At 36.9% G+C, this 19,569-nt stretch overlaps 1 protein-coding gene across 6 annotated transcripts in view; it reads left to right on the top strand.

Moving 5' to 3' along the window:
* Nucleotides 1-19,569, top strand: part of PPP1R12A (protein phosphatase 1 regulatory subunit 12A) — a 162,645-nt gene that overhangs the window by 7,903 nt on the left and 135,173 nt on the right. Inside the window, exon 1 of one of the 6 annotated variants that reach the window (XM_025400853.1) lies at nucleotides 14,567-14,679. The exons of the other annotated variants lie outside the window; for them this stretch is intronic. Coding sequence (XP_025256638.1) covers nucleotides 14,659-14,679 — 21 coding nt within the window. The 5' untranslated portion in view covers nucleotides 14,567-14,658. Of the gene's footprint in view, nucleotides 1-14,566; nucleotides 14,680-19,569 lie in introns of those variants that run through there. 6 annotated transcript variants of the gene reach the window in all.

Raw genomic sequence — 19,569 nt, 5'->3', positions numbered from 1 at the left:
TTGATCTACTTCTAAGGGAGCCATTTTAAGCATCTTTGTAAAATATGTGATTCTCTCGTCAGTAAAAGGAATACTGTAGTCTTAAGATGTGAAGTGTAAAAGACACTGGAAGCAATTAATTTTGAATTGCTTGTTAACAAATAATTTAATTGATTATTTTGAAAAATCTGAATTAAGAGTTTATAGTTCGTAACTATTTACCCTTTTTTTGATGGAGAATGTTAAGATCTTGGAAGAACCTATCGGATAACTTGAGCATTAAAATTTGTGTCTAAAAGAATGTGCAGTGTAAAATATTTCTCTGCATAGTTTTCTCTTTAGAAAAGCTGTAACAGTTATGCTCATGCCTTTCAAAAGTTTTTATTGAAATCATCCTAAATCCATTTTTAAAAACCTACCTAAACAAACAAACAAAACCCTCCCAACCCCAAACTGGCCCCTCACTTCCTACAGATAAGTGGGCAACCCTAGCCATATATGGGGTATGCTGGTAGGGCACCAGTTCCCTCACTGCTGCTGTTATAATGCATTTTCTGTAGTTGCTGCCTCTATGCTTCCTGGCAACACTTTTGTGGTCTGACTTTGAGGTGTCATAACCAAGACCATCTTTCATGTACCTCAGCTACAGTATGATTGCAAGCTGTGACTGAGCATTTTCTAGTATAGCCAGGTCGAAACACTGGATGGAATAGAGGAAATGTTTTTCATCATCCATTTGTTATTACCACATTTGAAAATTACAGTTCACATAAGAAAAGTACTTTAAAAATTTTATTAGATGATTTTTGAAAGAAAACTATTTAAAAACCTTTTAATAGGGGGAGGCATAAAACATTGTTTTGTTACTACCATAACATGTTACTTCTTGACACTATATGGAGTTGCTATTTTCATTGCCTCTGCCTGCAAAAAATTGCCATCTTTTACTCCACCCTTCTTTTGAAAGTTTGTGGGGCTCCACAATAAGGTTGAAAAGATGATGAGGTATTGGTATTTTGGTATACCTCTTTGAAAGATTGAAGACCTCCAACAATTATAAGTTTAGATATGTAGTCAGTTGGAGTCAGATATGTAGTAGCCATGACTTAATCAGTGTTTTATTGAGGAGCAGTGCTTTACCAAACAGTAGTTTAATTTTCACAACATGCTTTTTCACTTGCTCAAGGTTAACAAGAAAATAAATGGCACAGCTGGAATTCTTCTGCAGGTCTGTTTGATTCCAAAGCTCAAACTTTACCCTATGCCAGGTATCTTCTTTAAAGTCTGAAGAAGAAAATATTCTTACATCTTTTCGTCGTTATGGTGGTGGTTAGTAGTTGGAGGTGTCTCTGTAAATTAACTGAAAAATCAAGTGAAACACACATGTAATTTTTTTCTTCATCCACTTTTGTTTTAGTTAGCCCATACTTTTAAGACATTTCTATGGTAATTGAACTGCAGTAGTACTGTATCTAAATTAATCTCAGAATTCAAAATTGTCCTAAATTTTAGGAAGTGCCAAGATTATTTTTGACTTATTATGTGCGGAATACATCAGCAGCAACAAGAAACACTCCTTTTTTCAGGACATAGAATTTAATTTTTAATTACCTTTATTTTTCTTTACCCTAATAGCAATTTATATTGGTTTAGTTGTTGTGTGTGTGTGTGTGTGAGTGTGATGTATATATGTGTGTTTTGAGACAGCGTGATAGACTGTCACCACGGCTGGAGTGCAGTGGCATGAACATAGTTCACTGTAGCCTTTTTGGGCTCAAGTGATCCTCCCACCTCAGCCTCCCGATCAGCTGGGAATACAGGTATGTGCCACCACTTCCAGCTAATTTTTTTTTCTTGGAGACAGGGTCTCCCCTGTGTTGCCCAGGCTAGTCTCAAACTTCTGGGCCCAAGTAATGCTCCCACCTCAGCCTCCCAAAGTACTGGGATTACAGGCATGAACCACTGCACTCAGCCTGTTTTAGTTTTTTAAAATCATTTACAGTAAATTTTTTATACATACATACATGTACCTATGTGACTGTTTTTGGAGACAGATTGTAGGAAACTTCGTATCAGGGATACTAGGGGGGAAAAAAGAAGTCCCTTAGGTACCCTTAAGGTAGGGACTTTGATTCTTTTTTCTTTAAATCTCCTTTTGTATCTGCATGTTGTTTTAGTAGGTACACAATAAGTATTTAATGATTTTTAAAAATTGGATACAATGTAAACTAATATTTTGAAGAGCAGAATTCATAGAATACAAAATAATAATTTGGGTAAATATAACACACTGACAAACTTTTAAAATGTCCTAATAAAAAACTTACATCAACCACTTACTTTTATAATACTTACAATGTAAAAGTAGCCATTATTACAATCAAAACATTTATTAGGTGGTTGGGTATGGTGGCTCACGCCTGTAGTCCTAGCACTTTGGGAGGCTGAGGCAGGCGGATCACCTGAGCTCAGGAATTTGAGATCAGCCTCACTAACGTGGCAAAACCCCGTCTCTACTAAAAATACAAAGAAAAAAAAAATTAGCCAGGCGTGGGGGCACATGCCTAATAATCCTAGCTACTCAGGAGGCTGAGGCACGAGAATCGCCTGAACCCAAGAGGCAGAGATTGGAGTGAACTGAGATTGTGCCACTTCATTCCAGCCTGGGCGACAGAGCGAGATTCTGTCTTAAAGACAAAAATTATCGGGAAGTTAGATTTATTTTTGAAATGGAATCTATTACTGATTATCAATAGAAGCTTCAGTTTATGTAACTTAGTTTAAAAATTCTTTAAACAAATCCTTGAGTGTTCATTTAGAAAAGTAATCTCTAGGTTGGATGCAGTGGCTCACACCTGTAATCCCAGCACTTTGAGAAGCCAAGGCGAGAGACTTGATCCCAGAAGTTCAAGACCAGCCTGGGCAATATAGGGAGACCCTGTCTCTACCAATAAAGAAATAAGAAAAGAAAGAAAAAGGAAAAGAAATCTTTAGCATGGTAACATTAGAAATAATGCTTATTTTCTAGTTATTTTACTCATACTTTTTTTTCCAAATAACATTTTTACTATGGCTCCCTCTATGTCAGTATTTTCTGACCTTATTAGTGTTTTGGTTGTTTATCTTTTCATTGTTATGCTGGCTAACCATAAAAAGACATGCTTGAGTTCTGTGTTACTCCCCTAAGTGTGCTTGCTGCCCAACTCAAATGCTCTTTCATGGGTGGAGACATTCCAGATTGTCATGTGTTATATAGGCATTTCTGAAATGGCATTCAGTAGAAACCATGGAAAGAAGTGAAAGCATTCCTCAGCTGTCACCTTTTTAGTAGTCTATTTAAATGTTATGTGTATTGAGTGAGATATTCTGCAGAGAGAGCTTCACTTAATAAAAAGCTTCACTTTAACTTGATGATTTAACTCACATTTGAGCTGAAATTACTATTTTCTTAGTTTAACATGACCGCTAACAATAAAATCATAAGACTGTACAAAGTTCATGTCATTTTCTTGAGTACTGCATAGTGCAAAGGAGAATACATTTTGTGAGATGTACTTGGCACCCTCTTAAAGATTAATAACCATGTGGGAAAGTATATTTTCATGGACTGCTACACACACACATACACGTACATGTAAACACTCAGTTACCTTCACTTGTAATAAACATCCCAAATTATATGTTTTTAGCCTTCAAAATTGTTTTAGATGGTTATAAACTTATTTGAATATTTATACTCTTACATGGAACACTTATAGAGCTTTTCTATTGGAGTTTTAGCTCCAGAACATTTTTTAAAAATATCCTCAGTGTTGAGAGTTTTTTTCCTTTCAGGAGAGTTTTTAAATTTTGAAAATGATATCATTCAAAGATGTATCTGGTGAATAAAGGTAGGTCATATAGTAATCATGGTTAATAAATATCCGTGATTACATGATATTTTTTAAAAAGCTTATTCTTAAGTGGAATATGATCATAAATAGGTCACCTTGGATTTAAGTTAACTCTTTTTACATTGTCTGGATTTGAGTATGCTTCAGAATTTCTAAACCTAAAGTACTGTTCATTTGTGTTCTAGAGTTTGATGAAACAAGTCAATGTTATAGGTTATGAACATAGTCTTTTTTGTACATGTTTGTGTTTTCTGCAAAAGATTTTGGTGCTGCCTGGCACAGTAGCTCATGCCTGTAATCGCAGCACTTCGGGAGGCTGAGGTGGGAGGATCGCTTGAGCCAGGAGTTCAAAACTGGCTTGGGCAACAAAGTGAGACCTTGTTTCTACAAAAAATTTAAAAATTTGCTAAGCATGGTGACACGGGTCCGTGGTCCCAGCTACTCGGGAGGCTGAGGCAGGAGGATTGCTTGAGCACAGGAGGTTGGGGCTGCAGTGAGCTGTGATCATGCCACTGCATTCTAGCCTGAACCACAGAGTGAGACCAGGTCTTACATTTTAAAAAAAGATTGTGATGCTGCTGTCTCTAGATCATGACACTATTTCATTAAGAGCTATTGTTTTTCTTAAAGATACTGTAATTTCTACAGTTTTTCTTAAAAGATTTGAACAGATGACATATTCAGCAATTTCTGTATTCCTTCCAAGTACATACCATCTACTTAAGAACTTTGTAGCGTATTCAAGATTTTTTCTTTTAAAATGCCTATTGCTATTTAACTCTTTGAACCATTATTTTTTACAGCTAAAATGCCTTTATATTTTTGATCTTCTCAGTGTTTTCAATTATTTTTTGATATACATGAAAATTTAATAAGTAATTATTAAGTCTCCAGTGTCTTGCTTTTATATGGGTCGTCCCCATCTCCTTTTTTTAAATTTAATTTAATTTTATATTTTAAGACGGAGTCTCGCTCTGTCTCCCAGGCTGGAGTGCAATGGCGCAATCTCAGCTCACTGCAAACGCCACCTCCCAGGTTCAAGTGATTCTCCTGCCTCAGCCTCCCCAGTAGCTGGGATTAGAGGCGTCCACCACCACACCCGACTAATTTTTTTTATTTTTAGTAGAGATAGGGTTTCACCATGTTGGCCAGGCTGGTCTCAAACTCCTGACCTCAGGCGGTCCACTCACCTCAGCCTCCCAAAGTGCTGGGATTACAGGCGTGAGCCACCGTGCCCAGCTCTCCTTTTTATTTTTAAACATGGATTACTTTTGTATGTTTACTGTTGTATGTGAATTTATCCCAAATAAAAATAGTTGTAAAAGTTTAAGAATAATTATTTAATTAAAACACTAATGACAAATGTAAAAAATTAAATGTTATCCAAAATTTCGGGACTGGAGTTTGCTCCATTTAAAAGTTTAACATCCTTTTAAATATCTCTGTACAAGTATGTAATTTTCTATAAATGGGATCATACCTGGTTTTCTGGTTTATAACTGGTTTTGAAACATTGTATATTTCAAGAAACATTTCTGTGTTAATGAATTTCATTAATGCATTAACGAATGTGTCATATACATTTTCCCTTTTAACGAGTATGTAGTATTCCATTGTGCTGTTCATGTGTATATGCATCTCGGAATTTATTTTCCTAGTCTTTTCATGGTGAACATTTAGTGTATTTTCTACTTTTTATGATATGGTGAATATTATGTACATCTTTTTTTTTTTTTTTTTTTTGAGACGCGGTCTCCCTCCGTAGCTCAGACTGGAGTGCAGTGGCACGGCACAATCTCGGCTGACTGCAACCACTGTCTCCTGGGTTCAAGCGATTGTCCCATCTCAGCCTGCCGAGTAGCTGGAATTACAGACACCTGCCATCATGCCCGGCTAATGTTTGTATTTTAGCAAAGACGGGGTTTCACCATGTTGGCCAGACTGTTCTTGAACTCCTGACCTCAGGTGATTCACCCGCCTCGGGCTCCCAAAGTACTAGGAATATAGGCGTGAGCCATCACACCCAGCCTATACCATGTACATCTTTACTCACTCATCACATTGTATTCCTTAGGATTGTTTCTTAGAAATCTTACCTGCAATCTTATGTTTTGCTCAAAATAATGTGCCATTTTAATGATTGCTTATACAAAATACTTTTGTAAAAAAATTTTACTTTATATACATGTGCAGAACGTGCAGGTTTGTTACATGGGTATACATGTGCTATGGTGGTTTGCTGCACTTATCGACTCGTATCTAGGTTTTAAGCCCCTCATGCATTAGTTATTTGTCCTAATGTTCTGCCTCCCCTTGCCCCCGAGCCCCTGACAGGACCTGGTGTGTGATGGTCCTCCCTGTGTCCATGTGTTCTCATTGTTCAGCTGCCACTTATGAGTGAGAACATGAGGTGTTTGGTTTTCTGTTACTGTGTTAGTTTGCTGAGAATGATCGCTTCCAGCTTCATCCATGTCCCTGCAAAGGACATGAACTCATTCTTTTTTATGGCTGTATTCCTTGGTGTGTATGTGCTACATTTTCTTTATCCAGTCTGTCATTGATGGGGATTTGGGTTAGTTCCAAGTCTGCAAAAGACACTTTTAATAAAGTTTCTAGTATATTGAAAATGGAAAACTAACCTTGAAAGTACTCATGTTGACACACCTGTTAAATTCATGCGATAATGTTATCCCCTATATGTCACCCATAGGTACATTTTTGTTTTATTTATTGTTATTTTTTTGTTTTGAGATGGGGTCTTGCTCTGTCACCCAGGCTGGGAGTGCAGTGGTGTGAACACAGCTCACTGCAGCTTCGACTGGCCGGCCTTAAGTGATTCTCCCACCTCAGCCTCTTGAGTAGCTGAGACTACAGGCATGTGCCCACCAAACCTGGCTAACTTTTAAAATCATTATTATTCGTAGAGACGAGGTCTTACTGTGTTGCCCAGGCTGGTTTCAAACTCCTGGGCTCAAGCAATCCTTTTGCCTTGGCATCCCAAAGTGCTGGGATTGCAGCCATGAGCTACCATGCCCAGCTGAGGAAAATTATTTTATTGCTTTATTACTCTGTGTGTGTGTGTTTGTGAGAATAAAATTAGTCGTATTTCACTCAGGGAAGCAATTGGGGAAGACAAGGTAAAAAGTGTTCTTCTTTTTTCTTTATGTAAGGTTTAGTTCTAATGTTTGAAAATTTTGAAGTTATTAAAATATTAAACAATATCTGTATTCATTTATATGATGCTGTTATTCATTTAAATTAGTGAATAACTCATTCATGCAAGAAACATAGAGATCAGCATTTATCATATGTCCAGCACCGTACTAATCTCTAAAAACAATGGTCCCTGGCTACATGTAGTATACAATCTGGTTGAGGTGGCAGCATGAGCCAATGATTACAATGTAAATAAGTGGTAGAGTAGAGACACAAGGTGAAATTAAAGGCTTTATTAGGCGGGCTTAACCCAGAGTGTCATGGAAGACATCCCTGAGAAAGCTCTGTAAGTTATAGGTAACTTATCAGCAGATGTCTTGAGCCTTTTATGACGCTATTCACTACTGGTTTGTCTTCTGAATGCCCCTGTTGAGTGTACCTTTTTGTCAGTTTCTTTCTTGAAGATGAATGTTGCCAAGGTTCTCATATGTCTGTTTTTGTTTTTAGTGTTATTTCTGTGGTTTCAGCTTTCTTTTTATATGACCTGTCCTCCTTTTTATATGATCCGTATCTTATGTTTTGTATCAGTCTTCCATTTACTAAGCTAGGATCTCAGGGTCATTTTCTGTTTTCTCCTCACATACAGTCCATCTCCTCTACCATGTACACACCTAAAAAAAAATCTTTTATATATTCATTTAACGTATATTAAAGATCTCTTCTGTGCCAGACGCTATTAAGTGCTGAGGAAACACATTTTTGAGCAAAACATAATACCAACAGTACTCTCATAGAGTCCACAGTAAAATGAAATTAGCCATTTGGGAAATGCAAATCAAAACCACGATGAGATACTAGTTCACACCTACTAGGAAGGCTGTAATAAAAAAGAGATAACAAGTAATGACCAGAATGTTGTATTAGTCCTGTTTTCTGTTGCTTATAACGGAATATCAGAAACTGGATTATTTAAAAAGATTTAGTTACTACAGTTATGGAGGCTAAGAAGTCCAAGGTTGTAGGGTCAACTCTGGTGAGAACCTTCTTGCCTGTTCGGGACTCTGTAGAGAGTCCCATTAATTCATTAACCCTTTAATCCATGAATGGATTAATCCATTTATGAGAGAAGAGCCCTCCTGATGCAGTCACCTCCCAAAATCCCCAGCTCTCAGCAGTGCCACATTAGGGATCAAGTTTCAGCATATGTTTTGGGAGGGATATTTAAATGACAGCAGATATGGAGAAATTGGAACCCTCATGCACTGCTGGTGGTAATAGTAAGATTGTACAGCCACTTTGAAAACAGTTTGGCATTTTCTCAAAAGGTTAAACAGAGTTACCATATGACCCAGCAGTTCTACTCTTAGGTGTATACTCAATAGAATTGAACATGTGTCCACACAGAAATGTGTATGGTAATGTTCATGGCAGCATTATTGATGATAGCCAAAGATGAAAACACAAATGTCTTATCAGCTGATGAATAAAGTGATATGTTTTGTCCCTGGAATCAGTGGAATATTATTCAGTAGCAAAAAAGGAGTGCTGATAATTGCTACAAAGATGAATCTTAAACATTATGCTAAGTGAAAGAAGCCAGTCACAAAAGACCACATAGTGTATGATTCCATTTATATGAAATGTCCAGAATAGGCAAATCTGTGTATGAAGCAAGAAGGCAGACAAATGGTTGCCAGAAACTAGAGGTGTTGAGGGGAGTTGGTGAGTAACTGCTAGTGGTACAACTTTTTAGGATGACAAAAATGTTCTAAAATTGTGCTGATGGTTGCACAACTCTGTGAATCTGTTTGTTTGTACACTTTAAATGGGTTATTTTATGGGATGTGAATGATATCGCAGACATTAAAAAAAGTGAACGTATACATTTATCAGTGTTTACTACTAAAAATTGAGGCACTGACAGAGCTAGAGTAATTATCTTCTGTGAGTTCCCCAGCCTCAGCCTAGGCTTGGTATTAGTCACTATAATTATGATGGTGAATAGAACAGCCAGACATTGCCCTTGCCCTAACACAGCTTGTAGTCTACTGGAGTGTATAGATAAATACACAGGCAATTATAAATTTACTGGAATGTATAGATAAATACACAGGCAATTATAAATTTACATCAGTATATGTAATGATATGTAATGGTAATACTACAGTATGGAAGTTATGAAGGCACATTTCACCTAGATTAGGGGAGAGGAGAAGACTTTTTTCTTTTTTGAGACAAGTCTCACTCTGTTGCCCAGGCTGGAGTGCAGTGGTGGGATTTCGGCTCACTGCAACTTCTACCTCCCGGGTTCAAGCGATTCTCTTGCCTCGGCCTCTTGAGTAGCTGAGATTACAGGCATGCACCACCATGCCCGGCTAATTTTTGTATTTTTAGTAGAGGCGGGGTTTCGTTATGTTGACAAGGCTGGTCTCGAACTCCTGACCTCGTGATCCGCCCGCCTCGGCCTCCCAAAGTGCTGGGATTACAGGGAGCCACCGCGCCCTGCCGAGAAGACTTTCTGGATAAAGTTGATGTGTGAGCTGCTCAGTGATGAGTAAATGTTAGCCAAGGTTGTTAGGGAGGGAAGATTATGGGAAACTATTTCAGAGAGAGGGAAAATAGCATGTGTGAAGACCTGGAAGGGAACAGAAGTGTTGAAGGCTTTTTTTTCTTTGTCTTTTTTTTTTTTTTTTTTTTTTTGAGACAAAGTCTTGCTCTGTCTGGAGTGCAGTGGCTTGATCTCAGCTCACTGCCACCTCTGCCTCCTAGGTTCAAGTGATTCTCCCACCTCAGCCTCCTGAGTAGCTGGGATTACAGGCACATGCCATCACGCCTCGCTAATTTTTGTATTTTTAGTAGAGACGGGGTTTTGCCGTGTTGGCCAGACTGGTCTCGAACTCCTGACCTCAAGTAATCTGCCCGCCTCGGCCTCCCAAAGTGCTGGGATTATAGGCGTGAGCCACTGTGCTTGGCCAGTTGAAGGATTTTAATCAGATTAAATGGACAACCAATTTTTCTTTTTTAAGAAAAATCACTTTTGGCCGCAGTGTGGACAAGGCACTGAAAAGAGAGGACAAAGCTGGAGATAGAGAGACAGTTGAGGAAGTTGAGTAGTCTGAGAGAGATGACTATGAGATGAGTTAGCTTAGTGGCAGTAGGGTTGGAAAATAGTAGATGGACTTAAAATATATTTAAGAAATAGAATTGGTAGGAATTGGAGGTGGATTGGCTTGAGGGATTAAAGATGTGCATGCACCTGTTTTCTGGTTGGACAACTAGGTGATAAAGGTGCTTTTCACAGCATGCAGTAATACTGTGTGCTTACTGTATAGGTCAGCAGCAGAATATTGATATTGCAGAATGATACTGGGGGAGACAGTCAAGTAAACAAGAAACGAAAATCAAGTGTAAAATGTATGCTAAAGACTATTTATACAGGATGTTGTGCACACACGGAGGAGAGGTGGCCTAACTATAAGTAATACTTGGAGATCATGCTTGGAGTGTGGTTTTTTTTCCTTGAATTTAGTCTGTTCTCTTACGTCCCTCTGATTCCCTGGAAATATGAAGACCAAGTAGAAAACAATTTATGAACATACAGAAAAAACACAGGATACAGATTCGTGATTATTATTATTATTTTTTTAAGGTTTCAGTGAACTGCCTAAAAATATATGCAAAATTTTGTTTTTCCGTACTTTTCAGTTCAGAAGAATTAGTAAAGAACTTCTAAATAAAGCCAGATTTACTTTTATGATATTATGTATGTGACAGAAGTGTATGGGGAGGAGTGGATCACAGAACTGTTGGAAAGGAATAAAGGAGTGGTAGTAGTAACAATCTACAAGTCTTTTATTAACTGAAATAGTACGCTATGAAAATAAAGTCACAGGTTAAAATAGGTGAGAATACATTTTCTCAGAGCATGTTGGATTTTTCTAATAATTGTATAGTGAAAGAATTTTAACGATCTCTAACTTCCCTCAGTTTCTAAATTTACTAAGTGGTATTTTTCAGGGAAAATAAAGGTGAAAATATTAGTTATAACTAAGAAACATATACCTTTATACACTTTTTTATGCCTAATAGATTTATTATTTTTTCTTTTTTGCTCAAAATATTACAGGACTTGCTTTGAGTATTCGAGGATTTTTTGCATATTTTAATATTTTTAAAAGTTGTAGTTAATGAGGAAAGTAATAGTTATACAGAAAGGTTGTTTGGGTTATTTTGACTTTGAGTAAGCATTAGCAGATTTGTTTCAGTTTATATGAAATAGGAAATCATTGTTACATATTAAACTCTTAACTCTACATAACATGGCATCTTTTTGCCTTTTCAACCCATCCTTGACATTTACAGCCAGTCTTTATATGTGGGAGTACTATATAAGTTTTTCTCGCTTTAAAAACCCTCAAATGTAAAAATGTTAATTACAAGACTGTATGTATGGTATGAGCCCTTTGGGGGTTTATTTGCATAGGGAAAAAATCTGGTAAATTACCTCAACTGTTAACAGTGGTTGTCTCTGGGAGGGAAATACAGATTTTGAATTATGTCACTTTTGGATCTTTTACAACAAGCAGAAAAAAAAAAAAATCTCAATTGGAGAAAAATGCCTAAATGGCTATTCCCAGTAATGTTTTAATGGATTAAATATAGAAACGTTGATATAATTAATGAATTTTACTTTGCTAGTCTTTGGCCACTCAAGGAAGCTGATGTTGATGGTTTAGTATTTATTTCTGTATTATACTCACCTTTTCTCTGAACCTTTTATTTCATGAGGAATGACTGCTTGATGATGTGATGTACACCTTGGGAGAGTATTTTAAGCAAATAATGGAATTCTGGATATGGCTAGATGTATTTTGTAGCTTTTTGCAAGTGGACTACAGAAGGTTCAGAGAAAAGCTAAATATAATGACCGAAAAGGCAAGTCATTTTTGAAGGACAAGGGGTTTTAAAAGATAAAATTTGGATTTTAGAATTTTAAACAATTCCAATAGGAGATAATGTAGAAGAAAGAATTAGAAAAGCAGTTTTATACAGTATGTTCTTTTGCCCCATTCTTTATGAATGTATAAAGCATTTGTTGATGAATATCCGTTCTAAGAATGAATTGAAAAAACAGCCCCAAGTCTCTTAGAATCAGGAGTGTTGAAGCCCATAGTTACATGAATTTTGTGAAAGTATTTTTGAAGGCAGTGAAAAGAGGACTTTTAAAATTTACAAACCAGAACAAGAATAGGAAGATGGAAGGCAACTGATGGAATGGCATTTAATTTACATATACATTTGTTGTTTATAGGTACATTTGTTTAAAATGGTCTTCTACTCTACACTGGCAAAATTCTAATATCCACTATTAAACAGATAGTTCTGGAAGAGACTGTGTTGAAAACTAGACGCCAGTTTGAGTTTTCTGAAAACAAGTTATATTGACCTATCTTTACTTCCTTTTTGGTCAAGGTTTATAAATATAACTGGGGGAAAATGTTGCAAACAGTATAGCTTGATTCTTTTTGTAAAACACATGGAAAGGCTCTTGTTATATCTTTATGGTTAACATGACAAAAATTTGGCATGAATATTATCAGGATTAGGCTGACTAACAGCTGGGTGAACTACTGTATACATGTCAGCCTGCTGATTGATCACTCAATGTCAACCCAAAGGGAAGACTAACATAGTGGTCCTTGTGTTCTTAATCTTGACCCTATCCTGTGTAACATTTAAGCAGAAAAAGCTGTAGGAGCTGAGAGAGAACTTCAAAAAGCACGAAGTAGTGGATTTTAAATAATAAGATGAAAAGATAATGAGTATTAATTTAAAATTCCACATTAAAAAATTGATGAGTGTAGGTTGGTAGAGATCATTTTTGACAGACATATGAGAAATAAGTCATTGGAAGTTTAACAGCAAACTTGGTGTCTGACAACAGTATAATAATTTAAAAATATACCAATTTAATGTAAAGCAAAAATAGTGTTAAGCCTAGCTTTAAAAAAAAAAAATCTGTTATTCTGCATTGTAAGATCACATCTGTAGAATGTGTCTAGGTTTTTAGATTTGTTTGCTGTTCAGCAGATCTTACCAATGACCTGCCAAGGGAATGGCTTCATATAACAAAGTTGGTTCTACAGAGAAAAACAAACTTGTGTTCCAAACTAGAATTGTTAACAAATTTATACATAAACATGCATATATTGTCACACATAAGCAAGCACACGTACTTCACAGTATGGTTCTTGGAGTCTTAAAATGCCCTAAGATTTCCAGAACTCCATCAACTCAATTATTTTCTTATGAGCCCCTTGAAAAACAAAAAGGAATCAATTTTCAAAGCCACATACTTACCCACAATGTTAGACCAACCTCTAGTAGGAAATTGGTAGAAGGACTTTGTGCACATATTAGTTAAGAGTCTTGGTTATAAGTAAGAAAAACCCATTGTAACTGGCCTAAATAATTTATATTATAGTATCTCGTAGAACCTGGGCTTCTGGAATGAATTAGCATCAGTTACTATATGCAACTCAAGAAGTTCTCTAAATTTCTCGTTATTGTTTCTAACAAATCCAGATTATTCTTTTTTATAGCAAACTAGATTTTTTGTTTTCCCAGTTTAGAAGGCAGAAAATAAGGTCACTTCCCGAGTTTACATTCTGGTCTAGTTATCTAGAGAGATTTATCTCCTTCTGTGTTCTAATTCCAGATTTCCAGGAAAGGGACCAAATGATTCATTTCAGGTTGTTCATGTATCATACAAGGTCATCAGTGGTGGCTGATGGGACTGAACCCCTCTAAAAAAACATACCTACCTGACTGTAATCATGTATTTTGAGGAGATGATGGGGACATAAAGCTGGAAATAATAAGTGAGTTCAGAAACATGCCAGTATCAATTGCGTAAATGTAGAGTCTGTACAAATAAAAAAGTGCGAACAAATGTTAAAGAAATTTTAAATCAGCAGTTATCAGACTTTTTGGTTTTAGGACCCCCTTTATAATATTAAAAATCGAGGACACACTATACAAATAAATAAAACTGGGTAAACATGAATATAGATATATTATACCACTGTAAATATTCTAATTATATTATAGGTTTGCAAAGTTTTACCATTAGAAACTAGACAAAGGGATATCTTGGTATTATTTCTTACAACTTCATGTGAATGCACATTACTGCAATAAAATAGTATTTTTAATTTTTTGTCTGTTACTATTTTAATACTAAAAATAAATTGAGCAACCCAAAGAGGTTTTTGTTTATGTTGGCTGGCTGTATTTACTAAATTAGAAAATAAAGCTGAGAAAACTTTTAAATATTTATTTTAAAATAATCCATTACATTCCAACGTAAATATTATGCTTATGAAAAATAGATGTATTTTACAAAACAAAAAGAGTGGCATCGTTTTACAATTTTGGGAATTTTTTTAAATGTCTTAATTAAGATAGCTGGATTCTCATATCCTCTTCTGCATCTAGCCTATTGTGATGTCACATGCATGGCTCCTGGAAAACTCCACCATATGCTTGTAAGAGAATGAGAGTATTAACCTTGTAGACTTCTATAAGGGGCTAAGAGAAACACTGAGCTAAATAATTGAGGGGATATACCATGTTCATGGTTTGGAAGACTGTGAGTATTGTAAAGATGTTCTTCCCAAACCAGTCAGATTCAATACAAGTCCAAACAAAATCCCAGATATGTGTGCATTGTGTGTTTGTGTATGCATGTGTGAAAAATGGCAAGTTGATATAAAAATGAAAAGGACCAGGCACAGCCAAGTCAGTCTTCAGGAACAAGAAAGTGAGAGGACTGACTGACTCTGATGGACAGTAAGACTTATGAAGCCACAGTAATTAAGACAATGTGGTGTTAGTGCAAAATTAGACAACAGACTAATGGATCAGAATAGAGTGTGGAAAAAGGTCCAGACAGATATGGACACCTGATTTATGATAAAGGTGGCATTTCAGAAAAGTGAAGAAGAGAGAGTCTTGTCAACCTATCTATATGGGGAAAAAGTTCATCTTGATCCCCCCTCCCTCATACCCCATACATTATACCATACGCAAAAATAAATTCCAGATGGATTGTAGATCTAAATGTGAAATACAAAAGTAGTAGATACTCTAGAAGGTAACTATGAGAATATCTTTATAACCTTCAGGTGGGGAAAAGATTTTTAAACAGGACACAAAAAGATTATTACCCATAAAGGAAAAGATGTGTGTGTGTGCACACGCGTGTGCACATGTGTGTTTTAAACAAATAAGAAAAATACACAGATGCATCACAAAAGAAAATATTCAAATGGTAATTAACATACAGAAAGTTATTCAATCTCATTCACCGGAGAAATGCAAATTAAGAGCATAATAGATACCAGTACATATCCACTGGAATGGCTAAAATTTAAAAAGACTGATAATATCAAATGCTGGGAAGGGATGTGGAGAAACTAGAATTCTCATACCCTGCTGGTATAAGAAGTATGTGAGATTTCAAATGTATTCAAATATATTTAAAATTTGTTTATCTCTTGCTTGGTTGTACATATGCAGTAGCAGTGGAAACATGTACTCTATGGATTAATACACATTTTAAAGCTGAAGTTCCACAGGAGATTGCTGAAGGTTTTTGTTAAAGCGATTAGTTATAAAAATGTTTATAGTTGATAGGGATTCTCTTGTTATGATTAGGTGATGATTATATTATCAGAGATTTATTAATTTTATTTATTAATTTTTATTTTTTTATTTTTTTAAAGATCAGGCCTTCCTCTGTCACCCAAGCTAGAGTGCAATGGCACAATCACAGCTCACTGCAGCCTTGACCTCCTGAGCTCAAGCAATCCTCCCACCTCAACCACCTGAGTAGTTGGGACAACAGGTGCATGCCATCATGTCCAGCTAATTGTTTTTTATTTTTTTGTAGTTGGGGGTCTCGCTATGTTGCCCAGGCTAGTCTTGAACTCCTGTGCTCAAGTGATCCTCCTGCCTCAGCCTTCCAAAGTGCAGGGATTACCAGTGTGAGCCACCATGCCCAGCAATGTTTCATTAATTTAAAAAATGTTTGCCTGCCTTGTGTGTGCCAGTCATAATACTGGGAGCTAGGGAATACAGACATTAGCAAAAAAGACCCTCTTCTCATTAAATATATCAATGCAAGTTGTATTAAGTATTTTGAAGGAAAAGTATAAAGTGTTTTGCAGGAACAGAAGGTTTTGAGAGTTTGGATGGAGTCTCTGTGAAAGTCATGATTGAAGTGAGAACTGAAAGACCCATAGTTGTAACTTGGTAAAGAGTTGATGGTCGAGGGTGGAGAGGTAGAATCTTGGCGGAAGGTGAAGAAATAGATTCTGGTCAGAGCAAAGCGCTTTGGAGAAAGCATGCTTAGCAGAGGAACTAGAAGGCCAGTGTGACTGGAGCATAGTGGGTGAGAAGAATGGTAGCATACAGTATAGTGATAGGCTGAGGTCAGATCTAGCAGGATCCAGGAGACCTTGATAAGCTCATTTTCGCACTAGACCCCTAGAAATGCATTGAAGTGTTTTAATTGCTTTAGTGCTAATCAGATTTGCATTTTTAAGAGATGGCTGCTGGCTGTAGAACAGATTGGGTGGGGGGAATGGGAGGTGGAGGGGAGAGTTGTGCCTGGAGGCCAGTTCCAGAGGCTAATACAGGAGTAGAGGCCAGAGCTCTTTCTCAGATGGCTTTTCAGTCAAAAGCTGGTGCTTTACAAGATGTTAAAAGGCATGCTAAGTAAAAAGAAATTATGATATGTTTGGGAGATTCTCCATCAAACAAGGTAAAACAGATTTTGCTAGAATTTTTAATAGTCTTTAAAAAACCCTCCTATTTCAGGTTTCAGGGTACATGTGCAGATTTGTTATATAGCTAAACTGCCAGTCATGGGGGTTTGGTGTACAGATTATTTGTCACCCAGGTAATAAGCGAGTACTTGATAGGTATTTTTTCTGATATTCTCCCTTCTTCCACCCTCCACCCTCAGGTCGGCCCCAGTGTCTGTTGTTGACCTCTTTGTGTCCATGTGTTTTTGTTGTTTAGCTTTCACTCGTGAGAACATGCAGTATTTGGTTTGCTATTCCTGTGTTAGTTCACTTAGGATAAAATGCACTGAAGAGGAGAGAGGCTGAGGAAGGAGCTGAAGCCAAGTGATAGAAATGGAATCTCAGGGTGTTGGGCCTGGAGGGTTGTTGGTTTTAGGAAATGGAAAAAAGGTGTGTGAAAAAGTGAGCAGATGAATTGTAGCAAGCCTGGAAGTGTAGACTTAAAATTCATAAATTGTGAATTTCTAACAGTAGATTAAATGAACTAAGGGCTACTGCAGGAAGATTAATTTGGTAGTAGGGGTAAATAGGTTAGGACATGGCTGCTAGCAAGCCATTTCAGTAGTTCACCTTAGAGATAAAAATATCCCTTCCAGTCTCTCTTCATTTTATTTGATGCTGTAAGTTTTCTATTTACTGAAAAAGTTATGGGGTTTTTTTTTGGTCAGTAATTTATATTAATCTTCAAAATTCTTTGCTTAAGTTTCAAGGGATTTGTGTTAGAAATTAAGAAGTTAGGGCTTTTTTCTTTCTACTTTCCCTTTTCAAATTAGTAATACTAACTTTTTTAGCCACTAGTTATATTCTCTATTTTAATAGCTACATATACTTAACACTGAACTAATAAATTACTGAATGATTTGACTGTTAGCATTCATCTTTGTGTTATGACTAGCCTTTGAAATTGGATGTGTTTATGTGTGTTTCTATACATATATACATGTATGTTCTAATAGTGCATTAACTAAGGAGTGAAATCATAGTAGAATAAACTAGATTTAAAACATTTTAATTTTATATAGCTCTTATAAGATTGGAAAAGTTTTTTTTAAGAATAAAGTCATGGGGATTATACGTTGAAGTATACTACTTAAGGTTTTATTTATTTATTTATTTATTTATTTATTTATTTATTTGACAGGGTCGTGCTCCGTTGCCCAGGCAGTGGCGCCATCTCGGCTAACTGCAACCTCTGCCTCCCAGGTTCAAGCGATTCTTATACCTCAGCCTCCTGTGTAGCTGGGATTACAGGCACCTGGCACCACACCCAGCTAATTTTTGTGTTTTTAGTGGAGACAAGGTTTCTCCATGTTGACCAGGCTGGTTTCGAAGTCCTGACCTCAGGTGATCCTGCTGCCTCATCCTCCTAAAGTGCTGGGATTATAGACATGAGCCACTGTGCCTGGTCTTAAGGTTCATTTTAATTGGATGTTGTAGTTATCCCATCCCATGATGTTCGAATTAGGTCTTTTAGACTAATTCAGATTGGCTCTTTTCTTATCCAGTAAACTGCTTTCTTTATCCCCATCCAAATGATGAATATTATTTGTTGTCAGTTTACAGAATGATTCCTCCCCTTTTTAAATTATAGAAATAATATGACAGGCTGGGCAGGGTGGCTCAGGCCTGTAATCCCAGCGCTTTGGGAGGCCGAGGCGGGCAGATCACCTGAGATCAGGAGTTAAAGACTAGCCTGGCCATGGTGAAACTCTGTCTCTACAAAAATGCAAAAATTAGCCAGATATGATGCCTGGGCGACAGAGTGAGACTGTCTGAAAACATCATCAACAACAACAACAACAAACCAATATGACATTAAGCAGAGGCTGTAGTTGGGATGCAGAATTTTTTTTTTTTTTTTTTTTTAAGGCGGAGCTCTGTTGCCAGGCTGGAGTACAGTGGCGCGATCTCAGCTCACTGCAACCTCCGCCTCCTGGATTCAACGATTCTCCTGCCTCAGCCTCCTGAGTAGCTGGGACTACAAGTGCACACCACCACACCCAGCTAATTTTTGTATTTTTAGTAGAGACGGGGTTTCACTATGTTTGTCACAATGGTCTCCATCTCTTGACCTTGAGATCCGCTCACCTTGGCCTCCCAAAGTGCTGGGATTACAGGTATGAGCCACCGTGCCCAGCCGGGGTGCAGAGCTTTTAAGTTCATACTGCAACAGATTCTAGTAACAGTTGTGGGAATTAATATCTGAGTCTTCAGAAGGACCTATTTGGGAATTAATATCTTTGAGACTTCGGAGGGACCTATTTGGTTGAAATAGTAAATAGTAAACACTTATATAATAGTGTTTAAGGATATAACAGACATGACTTAGACAGCTACATTATCACATTAATCATATGAGGTATTATTCATTTTATTATTCCATTAGACCAGTGAAGAAAATGAGGTACAGATGTGACTGCAAGGTCACACAACAAAGCTTATATTACAGAGCTGGGAGTTGAACCTGAGAAGTTTGATTGAACACTGTTCTCACAAACACTATGCCATAGTGCCTCTGGACTACTTGAATCACCAGGTTCCATCCTCATGGTATCCTTAGGAATCTCTGGGTCTTAATTATAGGTCAGTTGATAGACCAGAACAAATCTGGTAGGTCAGTTATCTCCTAAAGCTACCCCAATGGGGTGTTCCAGAAACTTCCTGGATGCATC

This window comes from Theropithecus gelada, chromosome 11 (assembly GCF_003255815.1).
Source record: "Theropithecus gelada isolate Dixy chromosome 11, Tgel_1.0, whole genome shotgun sequence".
Taxonomy (NCBI): Eukaryota; Metazoa; Chordata; class Mammalia; order Primates; family Cercopithecidae; genus Theropithecus; species Theropithecus gelada.
The sequence above is the reverse complement of the archived record's forward strand: the minus strand, read 5'-3'. Positions and strand labels throughout refer to the sequence as shown.